The sequence below is a fragment of the Carassius gibelio genome, chromosome B14, assembly GCF_023724105.1.
Source record: "Carassius gibelio isolate Cgi1373 ecotype wild population from Czech Republic chromosome B14, carGib1.2-hapl.c, whole genome shotgun sequence".
NCBI lineage: Eukaryota > Metazoa > Chordata > Actinopteri > Cypriniformes > Cyprinidae > Carassius > Carassius gibelio.
In genome coordinates this window covers 9226991-9239731 of record NC_068409.1, presented here as the reverse complement: position 1 = coordinate 9239731, position 12741 = coordinate 9226991, and the positions used below count along the sequence as shown (strand labels likewise).

The 12741-nt window shown below is 34.8% G+C and overlaps 1 protein-coding gene across 2 annotated transcripts; it reads right to left on the bottom strand.

The window, feature by feature from the left end:
- Positions 1-1273: 1273 nt before the first annotated feature.
- Positions 1274-11113, bottom strand: LOC127971956 (eukaryotic peptide chain release factor subunit 1). 2 transcript variants are annotated; one of them, XM_052575298.1, is made up of 11 exons: positions 10947-11113; positions 10557-10650; positions 7770-7945; positions 6495-6634; positions 6275-6413; positions 5078-5268; positions 4752-4881; positions 3404-3577; positions 3148-3212; positions 1971-2118; positions 1274-1870 (listed from the first exon to the last, which is right to left on the bottom strand). In XM_052575298.1, exons 2-11 carry the CDS (start codon positions 10640-10642, stop codon positions 1788-1790), a joined length of 1332 nt encoding a protein of 443 aa, XP_052431258.1. In that variant the 5' UTR covers positions 10643-10650; positions 10947-11113; the 3' UTR covers positions 1274-1787. The 2 variants fall into 2 exon arrangements, with proteins under 2 accessions (XP_052431258.1, XP_052431259.1); XM_052575299.1 differs by having other exon boundaries at positions 10836-10987.
- Between the last annotated feature and the right edge of the window lie 1628 nt (positions 11114-12741).

Genomic DNA, 12741 nt, shown 5'->3' with positions numbered 1-12741 from the left:
ATATTATATTTTACCATACTTTCCATTTAAAAAAGCGAACGAGAAATGCCAAGATTAGACATGATTAAATGTTCAGTAAAATAAACAATAGTACAAAATCGTAAATATACCATGTGCATAATTATACATGGATAAGATAATAATAATAATAATAATAATAACAGGGAAAACAATTAACTAATGATATATTCCTACTAAATGTAGTAATATATTATTTGTTATAACTATATATATATATATATATAAACTATTTCAATAACATATTATATATTTTATTTAACATTAGTCTTCTAATTTCACTTCCCCAAACAACTCAAATTAAGAATACACAACATGCACAAATTTATTCACGCTCGAGTTCGGACTTCTATTTTGCAAAAGCAGCGACAGCGCTGCCCAGGGGTCACGTGCTCTGGAGGCGGCGCTATCTTTAAAATGCAGACGCCCTGATTGGTCAAACAGGGTTGTAGTGAAGCATGCTTCCAGTTGATTGGCTCCTTCTGTTGTTGGGTCTTTCATCATCAACAGAGAAAAACAACAAATGAACACCTCGGACCTCTTTAGATCTAATAATCTCGCAAAAATAATTTATAATATTAATTGTTAGTTGAAAATTAAAAATAAATGTAAAAAAAAAAAAAAAAAAAACCTGCATACATTTTCTGCAAGTTTGTATTTCAAATTTTTATTTTGTTAATCTTTACTAAAATGTGTTTAAGATCAGATGTTTTCAATCTTTCATATGTAATGAACCCCCAAAAGGGATTATCAGGGACTCTAACCCCATATAAATGGCACGTGTGTGTGTGTGTATATATATATATATGCCTTTTATGTAGGGTATGTATTTTATATAGGTAATCTTAATTTATATTGTGAAAAATATTATAGGAATATTTGAAGGGTAAAATCAGCTTATTTTACATTACATTACATTTTAAAGTGTTTGTTATCACTGCAGTAATGTTAGATGTATAGTCAAATCTTATTTAAATGAATTGTATTTCTTTAAGTAAAATGAATCAATCAATGTTTTTACTTTTTTTTTTTTTTGACTGTTTATCTTTAAACGTTCCACAGCCCCCTGTCACTTTTAATTTTAAATACCTTTAAAACTTGATTAAAATTGTTGTTTCTAATAAGTTGACCAATAATTGTATTTATATTTATTAACTGGTGTGTTAAAAAGAATGAGAAAAAAAAAAAAAACGTGTTTGCTATAGTATTAATATAGTGGAAAAGTAAATGGTCTATAAATAGAAAAATGTCAATCTAGAAGCACAGAACAAGGTTTTAATAAAAACACATTTTTGAGGAATATACAGAGCACACATCAGTAAAACACCAACAGAAAGAAGCTTACTTCAGAATTTTCAAATTTATTTTGTTTTCCCCTATTCATTACAAAATACAGCATTGCCAATAATAATAATAAAATACTAAAAAATAAAGGAAGAATACTATTTGTGGATTTATGGTGGAAAAAGTTGGGATGAGAAGAACAGGGAACTTAAAATAAACATTTTAAATTAAGTCCAAACAGTCAGAAGGATTCTGTGACTTTAATTCAAACAGGGAAAGAGAATAAAATGAATCCTGTCCAATCAGAATGCTCTAAAAGCCGGGCTGTTTAATTATTCATGAACGGTTCTGTCCTTCATTTGACTGACAGATGACACACTTCTTAAACTGTGTGTTTTTGAGTATTTGGTAAAAAAATAACTTTTGATTTTCCCCTATGATTTTTCAAATCTTCACTGATTTCTCTCAAGTTGTGTCTCGACTACCTAGTAGTCATCCAAATCAAAAAACTCCTCATCTTCTGCCTGGTAATCCAACCCCTGGAAATCCACTCGGTACCGCAAAATACCTAATAGAGAGGCCATACTTTGGTGAGTGATAAACAGTAAAAAGATTCTTGATCAACATCTTTTCATTCGTGAACTAATCCAGATTCAGTGTTCGCTCACCTCCGATTCCTCCGAAACCCTTGACGAACTGCGATCCCTCTTGACTTTTATCCGTCACGATCTCCAGAGTCGCTCCGAACTTCTTATAGCTGTTGGCGAACCACTCCAGCAGCGGCATGCACTCGATGAGCTCGTGTTCCTGACCCGTCTGAGCCGCACAACAACACCACAAACATTACACATGTCAGGGCTGTCAAATGTGTGAGTGTGTTATGATAATGCAATGCAAATTACTGCATATCTTCATTTGGTGGCTCTTCTTTACACATGTAAAAAGAAAGGGGGGAACAACTGTTTCATCATCAAGCAACCAAGTGCATTGCCTGACACTCTGTAAAATGAAAAATGTAAAAAAAAAACTAAAAACATTTAAATGCATTAATAAAAACAATATACAAATAATAAAATAAATTATAAATTATTAAAATAGTAACTTTTAATCTGAAAGGGGACTTTTTTATTAAATATATTATTTTTTTAAATATTTTATATAAAAGGGGTTCAAGCTGACAGAAAAGTTTGGAAATCCCTGATGCAGCAATGCACATGCCATTAAAGAATAGAAATTCCTTATTATCTTTGACTCATCATAGTTTTATTTATACAAAAAAAAAAAAAAAATTATATATATATATATATATATATATATATATATATATATATATATATACACACACACACACACACACACACACACACACACAGTATTAACAGAGACTAGCTATCCAGCTATTCTAATCAAATCGGCATATACACTAGAAGAGCCAAATTTTACAAATATTTAAATAAAGATTAAGTTAAATTAACAATAAACAATTTAGATGAAATAATAAATAAAACAATTAAACTAAACAAATGAGAAATGTTGTCTCAGGAACCAACTGAAATAAACTTAAGATGAATAAACTGAAAAAAAAAATAAAAAAAAAATAAGAACTTAAAATTATATAGGTTCTTAATTAATAATATATAAAAAAAATAAACAAGAAATAAAACATAGAAAATAAATACAAAAGTAATTAAACCTAAATAGTAATATTTACACATAAATAAAGCAGCCAAAAACAACAAAACTGAAAACTGAAAATAAAAAATAAAATGTAAAATATGAATAATAATTATGAAAGTAATTGTTTTCACAGCACATACAACCTTTGACACACACACACACACACACCTCTTTGTCTATGAAGTGGGATTTGTCCTTCTCTTGTTCTGGGGTCAAATGAATGGTTTTCTCATCTGAAACACACAGCAGTGAGGAGAAATAACAGAAGCACTGCCGAATCTCTTACTGTCTGCTGAAACAACAACCCACATTAGAGACAAACACTGCTCGTGCTTACACTGAACACAGAGCCAGAAGGCAAAAGAGTTTGGAGTAAACAGAGAATATTATTGCATAATATGAATTATTTTGTGTGTGTCTGTACCGTTCTCCAAGCCGTTGACCTCCGCGCCGTGCAATCTCAGGACATATCTCATCGTGTCTAAGTTTTCATAGACAATGAGAATTTCAGCAGCTCCCATTTCCAGCGCCTTCAGTGTGTCCTCCACACCGAAACAATACTTCCCCGTGTCCTGACTGATCTCATCGAAGTATCGCCCTGAGACACAGAGCACCGCCATTAATGCCTTCAGCTCGGTTTAGGATAGCAAACTAGTCAAACATTTGATTTAGTTTCAAAATAGGGAGTGAATTTTCAGCATCATTACTTCAGTGTCACATGATCCTTCAAAAATCATTTTAATATGTTGTATTTCTGATCAAATAAATGTAGCCTTTTGACAAGTAGAATACATACAGTATGTACTGAAATGAACTAATGTGTCAATACATGGATTTTGTTAATGTAAAAATGTTTTTAAAAATAGGCAATAAAAATATTGTTTATGGTTGTTATTAAATATAACAACCTTAAAAACTAACATAATGCATAATGCAGGACTTTTAATTATAAACAAGAAAGCCTCTTAAGGACTCTTATTTTGAAATAACAATGTTTTATTGCTACAATATGATAAAATATGGACTCTTATAACCATCAACAACATGTTACAACATAAACACATAATATAATACATTAAAAGTCAATCATTATCGATCACTTTGCATCACTTTGCACATAGCAATTTAAGAGTTTAAGGACTCTGGGGTTTGGTTGTTTGGTTCTAGAATGATCTCTGAATGCAGAATAAGACTTTGGGATTGTTAGAGACTCAAAAGAATCTATATTTACCATAGACTGTAAAAAAATATGGACGTAGTGTCCGTGACGTCACCCATAGACTCCACAATAACGGTTTTGAAGCGTAAAGTGTGCAGAGCGGGCTGTCGCCATCTTGGAAGCGCGTCACAGCGCGACTCTCCCGGATAATCGAAAATGGGCAAAAAGGCGGGAGCTGATTGCTGAAGCCACGCCCACCTAGTGCGACTACATTATCAGCAGTGGCAATCCACCTGTCACTCAAGTGGCCACGCCCTTAATTATGCAGAACTTTAAGACTTAATATAATTTAAACGGATGAGTTATAAAAAAATTCACCCCCCTCACAGTTGTCATGAAGGGCAAAATTAGCAATATAGACCAAAATAATTTTTTGGACCAGGCTGTAAACATGTTTTTTTCTGCTGTAAAGTTGGGCATTTTAACATGGGGAGTCTATGGGACTGACTCTCTTCTGCAGCCAGCCTCAAGCGGCCAGTCGATGAATTGCAGTTTAAGTCACTTCATTATTGGCCTCACGAGAGAGAGCGGGAGGTTGCCGCTCGATATTTACCTATTAATTTCTTCTCCTGTATGAACTTGACGTTGGACAGGACCTCAGCGGACAGTTCGATGGCCTGATTAAAGCCGTTTTCTCCTCCGTAAGAGATGTCGACCAGCTTCAATATTTTCGCCTGTAACCTCTGCGAGAGACAACAGACTGATGTCAGAAAGACAGACTTTAGCCAAACACCAAGAAACTGCGGTTAGGTCACATCCGATGATAAGCTATGTACAGAATCATATTTCTACATATTACTCTTAACAATGATTTCAAGGAAAGGGAATTCTTCTAATCAGAGAACAACGAAATGCCGAGCAGTCTTCATGCTTTCTTACCGGGTCGAACATGTCTGATTGGCTGAGCTCGGTCTTGAAATCTGCGGATCCGGCCAGCACCAGTCCAGCCACGTTGACCTTATCATTGGACACGAAGAGCTGCACGGCCGTCTCTGCCACCTTCCTCACGTAATTATGTCTCTTCTCCATCCTTAACCGAGCGAAACGCAGCGCAGACTGGCCGCCTCTTCCTGAGAGAGAAAATCATCATATGTTTACACACACACATATGGATTTTATTCTATAAAATAGTATTCAAGAATACCAGAAGAAAAAAACAACAATAATAATAATAATAAAAAAAATATATATATATAATATATATATATATATATATATATATATATATATATATATATATATATATATATATATATATATATATTTTTTAATATATATATATAGCTGTAGTGTCCAGTAACAATTTCAATATTTATGCTTCTAAAATTTAAATAGTAATAATTAGGGGAAAAAAGAAAGATTTAAAATGTTTAAGCACGTAGTTACATTTTGAAAATTCATCTACAGTAGTTTAGAATAATCAAGGAAGGTTTTTCACTAAATAAACACATAGAAGGATAATGTGTAATTATTTTAAATCTTATATTCAACTACAGAAAGTTTATTGTATGGAAAACGGGTAATGATGCAAATTAATTGGGAATCAATTAACTGAAATAAATATGGGGTTAATTCCATAAAATAACACTCAAGAACAGAAGAGAAGAGAAAACTTGGGTAAAGATGGCAGTTACTGGACAAAATTGATAAAAATGATCAAATGTCAATATGAATGTTCAAAGGCTAATCATTCAAAATACCTACTTAAAAAAAAAATATATATATATCTCAAGGCAAGTTTTCATACTAAACCAAATAAAAGTACAATACCTATTCGTTTTCATTTATATAAACCAATGTTACATAATCAGCACAGATCATTTAAAAAAAAAGAAAAAAAAAGAAACGAGTGATCCAAACAAATCATTGAGTAAGACTTTAGAATCAAATCAATCATCCTTTACCAAATCAAACACTGATTTGCTAATAATTTTTGAAAGACACACGAGTCTAAAGATGAATTATGAAAGTAGTTTAATAACACAATCTCTAAGAAACTTCATAGCTACATAGTAAGTACACCTAAAGCACCTGGACGCAGCTGTCAGATCAGAGTGAGTGTTACGCTGTGATCACCGTGTTTTTTGGGCAGGTCCACAGTGAATTTGTGCAGCACTTCTCTGGTGTTTCCCTGCAGAGTCCCGAACAGAGCTCCACTTCCATCAATGACTATGAATCCAAACTTACTGTCGTCTGACAACAACGCCGTCAGAGCCTAGAGAAAGACAGACGATTATACAGCATCTCAAGAACAACGAGCTTCAGGAAACAGGCTTGATTTGGACTGGGATTGTACCTCGGTGTGGAACTTGTTATCACAGAGGTACAGAGAGGTGTTGATGGGTTTGAACGGCTCAAAGTCAATGTTGACTTTCTTCTCTTTGCCTTCTTCTGTCACTATGGTGCCACAGTACACCACCAGACCGTTATGGGGCACTATGAACACACACCAAAACAGGATCAAACTCCAGCTGGATATTTGCTAAAGTCAGATGATCAACTATAAGAGTGTGGACTCTGGATGTGGTTGACATGAACAAACCAGAAAAACCAAAACGTCAACATGCAACGCTGTGCAAAACTCATTTTACTTTTACTTCAGTACCATGAAACAATGTTGAATGCGAAAAAAAGTCAGTGCAGGACAGGAATTGATCAGCAGATCTCACTCAATCTATCATTATAGACTTTAATGCATTAACTGATATTAAACTATTGTGTTAATAACAGGCAATAGCAATGCGCTGAAAGTATTTAACCAGGACACACTGAAAATTCAAAAACCAAACTACTGTTATTTAATCATCAGCTAATTAATCAAATCTATTACTCACCACACAAATAAAACATCTTGACTAAACATCTGCAAATAAGGTCACTTTTTAAAGGTATTATGATGCTTTTACTCCAATTCATTGCTGAAATATAAACACTTAAAAAGTGGGTATAACAGAAACTTGTTTTGATAAAAGATTTATTCAATCACACTCAAAAGTTATAATGAATATGTATTAACGCATATATTTGCTCCATTTTGGTCAATGAATTCTGGCTTTCGAAACGTGTTGTGTCCAAAACCTAAAATTAATTTTGTGGCAGAAAACGTTTTGATTTCAGGATATCGATTTCATACATGGCCTACAACAGAACAGACAATGTGAATTTCCCCTCGGTGCCATTGGAGACGTCAGGTACAAAAAACGAACTTATCTACAAATGGAACGTGCCGAAAAAGATCCGCAAGTACATTTAGAAAGTAAAAATGGTCTATTTGGAGGGTCATAATGAATGAAAATCAACCTAATAACATTAACATTGTTCTAACTAGCAATTATTTGACCAAAAAAGCACCAATTAGAATGCATGTAGCACCAATTTTATTTTTTTCTTAGAAAGCACAATGCTAGAGCCTTTTGCTTTCATAAAACTGTTCTCATATGCTGAATATAGTGACTCAGTGATGTGAGTGGACAAACACAGGCTTTTGTCTCCGATGTCCTTCTTAAACATGCAGGTGTGTTTGGGTGAGGAATGTAAAGACACACACACACACACACACACACACACACACCTTTGTTGTAGAGTTTGAGTCTCTGCTGGACTGAAGTAATGGCTCCCAGCACTGACAGCCGGTTCACTCGACTCTTGATGTTTGACGCTGTCCCGAACTCATCCGCCAACATCTTGGCTACTCTGGAGATCTGATCTTTAGGAGGAATGATGAGCGAGATCATGCTTGTCCCATTACTGACAGAGAGAAACAAACGACAATGCTGTTCATTTACATTTATGAATTTGGCAAATGTTTTTATCCTAAGTGACATGCATTGCAGTCAAGGCACACATTCTATCAGTACATGCAAACCGCCGTCATCTACTGGAGACACAGGAACTGATATTCATCAAACAGACAAATTACTGTCAATGAACCAAATTACAGAAAGGTGACTGATTCGGAACACTAGATAGTCACCAATCCTTAATTTGCACAACAACAGAAACATTGTTACGTTCGACACAGAAGTACTACTTTTTGATCAATACAATCATGTATTAAGTACTTCAAAGATAACATCCCATTGTGGTGTCAGCATCAAATTAAACTCACAAAAGTGATTTTACATTTATAAAAAGTGTGTTTTATATATATATATATATATATATATATATATATATATATATATATATATATATATGCTCTATTGTTACACTAAATGACATTTCAGTGGGCACCTTCTATAAATCATGGTAAAACTGTATCGTAGTCACTAAAATTATTTAAACAAGACACATTCAAATGTATATAAAAAATATTAATAAAAAAGCTGTATTTGACTTTTATTGCTTTAATGCTTAAAAACCACGATCTTTCCTTGACCCAATTACAAAGAATCAGCAAGTGACACATCGAATTAAAGGTGAAACCGTTAAGCAGTAAGACTGAAATGGTATTTTCATGTAAAACATACTTTCTACTTATATAAAAAAAAATGCCAGATTTTTTTTTTGTCCCTCTTCGATTTTTCATCATGGTGCATTCTGGGATTGCCTTCTCTGTATGTTATCAGCTATCGCATGCATGATGCCTTATAATGGTGCCTAGATTGGTAGCTGACTAGTTAGAGAGTCACAGAGAGGTGAAAGTCCTCGGTATTATCAGCGGACTGAAGTGGCATTTCTAGAGTTACTCTCACACAAACTGCTGCTAAATCACAGAGACTGACTTCAAACGCTGGGTTTACACCGTCCACACGGAGCAGTGAGGAGTTATCAGGGTCACAGACAGACCAACACGCTTTCCTTTATTTACACACACATGTGGCAAGAAGGTCAGCGACACGCAGGCATAAAAACAAAGCGTTTCAGTTTATGATGTAGGATTCGACACGTCATTGTGTGTCTGCGAGTATTAATTACTCTTATCTCACAGAAGTTACCCTTGAGTGAAGGTCCGTATTGTTGTGACGCTCAACATAACTACCTGTCAGAATGAAAGCACGAGTGTCATGCCGATGACGCATTTACACTCTCTCTCAGCGGTTCTTCTTCAAATAGACCCATGTACACTTGCTTTAACCTTCATCAAGAGATCAAGAGCTCACGGATCCACATTCTTCATCCAGCAAAGCTAATCTCCGTTGCAAAACCAACAGCAAAACGCCTGCCAAAAAGTAGGTTGTACGTTCAAATCCAGCAAAAGCTGACTGAACAATCACAATCATGCCCTTGAGCAAGACTCTTATCTGAATCTATAATAAATGTACTGAAAGAATAATGTGTGTCATTATAGTTATTATGAGGCTAAAAACACACCTCACTGTGATCCAGAACTCAAACACACACACACACACACACACACACACAGGAGGTCTGAAGTGAAGTATCTGACACCATCATGAGAGCTGCCCGGCCCTGTGGCTGCTAACCTGTCATTATTGCTGTTTACTAAGACAGAATCACCATTACTACAGCTCACTCTGAAACATCTGGGGTCAGGAAGAAAACCACATCACATGGAGCTCTCTCTGCATGCATGTGTGTGCATACAGTATTGTTTACCCCTTCTGCTCCAGATATAACTTATATATTTAGTAAATATCATCTTTCATTAAGATATTTTGTAAATTTTCTACTGTAAATACATAAAAAAATTAATTTTGATTGCTAAGGACTTTATTTGGTCAACTTTAATAGTGACTTAAAATGTGACTGGTTTTGTGGTCCAGTGTCTTATATACAAGCTGTATAAAACATTCGTTTTATAGTCATGTGGTGACATGATAAATATTTGTGGGGTTTGAAACTATAAGCTTTCAGTTCACAGTCCAGATGTTAACCACTAAACTAACAACATGAAAACACTTTTATTATTCCGTTTATCATTCAAACGCTTCCACATAAACTCTCTCGCTCTCTCTCTCTCTCTCACATACACTCTCTCTTTCTCTTCAATTTCGGTGAGCTTTATTGGCATGACAAAAACTGTACATTTGTATTGCCAAAGCAGTTGCGGCTGGGCTGCTTACAAATAGTGCACATATGTATTTACAGAAAGAAAAATAATAATAGTAATAATAATAATAAAATATATAAAAAGGATTAACCATGTAGTGCAAAGTGAATTAGTGTATGTGAATGTATAAGTTAGAAATAAAATAAAATAGAGTATCTCTTTCTCTCTAGGTCTTCCCCTCCCTCTCTCTCTCTCTCACGCACACACACACACTCTCTCTCAATGACTCTCTCTCTCTCTCTCTCGCTCGCTCGCTCACACACACACACACACACACACACACACTCACTCTCTCTCTCTCTCTCTCTCTCTCTCTCTCTCTCTCTCTCTCTCTCTCTCACTCACCCCCTCGCCGCTTCCAGACTCTTGATGAGTTTCTTGATCTTCCAGATCTCCACATTTCTGTCCGCCGCGCTCGGGTCATCTGCCATCTTCAGTCCTACAACAGCGGAGAGAAAGCGCAGTTAAAACCGGGACTGACCAGACCTGGTGAACGGTGTCTTCTTGACGCCCCTCTTGCTCTCCAAGTCTGCATCAACTAACAGTACCACAAAGTACTATGATATTATACTAATTTCGGACACGAACCCAGCGGGTGTTACTGTTTTCTTCGAAGTAACTTACCATATAAACAGCAGGGTAGGGTACACGTCGATGAACACAAACCGAGTACTCCAAATCCTCTTTAAAAAACCATATAAACCTGTACGTAACATATTTGTCCGTTATAAATACCTGTCTGTCTCCCTCCGGTCCGCCGATCTCTTTCACCACCCGCGTCACGCCGGTTCCTGCGGATACACGTGGGGGGAGGAGCTTCAGCGTTCACTTCCTAGTTACCTGCCTAGAAACGACTGGGCGCCACGTCAGAGATCCCCTGCGTCCCAGTGTGCATACAATACACTCTATCTTCCCTAACTAGTATTGAAAATGACTAATATCACATATCATTTATTATGGAGAGTGCGCACATTGGGACGCATACATATTACAGCCGTAACGTCATTGAACTTCAGTCAGAGTTTTGCGACAGCTTAGTCACCGTTTACGGATACCATAGAAATGAATGAGAAGTGCCGTAAACTGAATCCAAGCTGTCGCAAAAAGTCAGTGACCTCTCTCTCATAAAACGGCAGAAGAATGTTAGCCAAGTTCCACAGTACTTTTGTGGTTCCTGGTAATTATAGTTAAACGTAATACCTTATAACACGGTAGTGACATGAGTGTATATAATGTAATAATAACCTGTCAGTTTAGTTTATTGTATTGGTTGATATCATTTCTCGGTCGTCGCCAGCAGAGGGAGACACTCACTGTCACATGTCGTCTGGCAGTGAGGAATACCTGATAGAAACATAGACTTGATTTAGGTGTTGTATATTCCAGTGTTTGTTTGTTGAATTCAGGTGAAGTGTTTACCACACACCCAGTGCAGTTAATTAGTGCACACATGTTAAATTTGTTGTCAGTTTAATCACCGAATAAAAACATATACGTTTTGAGAAGTCATACATATAAATAGACATCTTAATTAATCGTCCTTATCACGGTTGACAATTTTGATTAATCAAACAACAGCTCTCCAAACTTACAGGGGATATTCTATTTATGCAAAGAAACTCCCATATAGTTTTTCTGGCCAAAATATATTTCAAATATATGCTAAATAAATGTTGTTAACAGTTACACTCAATGAAATATGATTTTGAAAGTAATTATATACTTAGTCAATATTACAGCCAATCTTACAGTAGCATATAAGATCAATGTGTTGTTCACAACAAATTAAGTTTTTTTCTTCAGATGTGACGAATGTGAATCTGTTCTCTTGGATTGAAATATATGGGGGCCAAAATAACTTTTTAAGTGATACTTTTTTTTTTTCTTAAATTTTTTAACAATTTTTAAATGTATTTTCAAAAATTGATATATAAAATATTTTTTTTTGTATTTATTTCAAAATATACAAAAGTAAAATATATATAACCGTGATACAGACGATTAATTAAATAATAATAATAATAATACAAGCTTATATATATATATATATATATATATATATATATATATATATATATATATATATATATATATATATATATATATATATATATATATATATAATCTTGCATTATTATTATTATTATTATTGTTATTATTTAATTATTATTATTATTTTTTATTTATTTTTTTGCCAACAGAGAACATTAAAATGTCTGTTTTGGGAATGATCTGGGAGCTAGAACTGTTAACTGGGTATAAAATATGTGTGTTCACACAATTCACACTCCAATTGGAACAACTGAAAATACTTTGACGATTTAGCATGTTTATATTTAGTGTTTTTCCACGTTAACACACACCTAAATCTGTTAACCTTGCACAGGCCAAGAAAATCCCAGCTGAAACTATCTGTGACAATAGCGATTTAAGGATGACAGTCTCAGTAATTCTCGGCTCAAACACTTTTGAGCACCCTGAGACTCTCTGGCGCTGATGCTGGGGTTATTTTGGGAAGGCTGGATGTGTC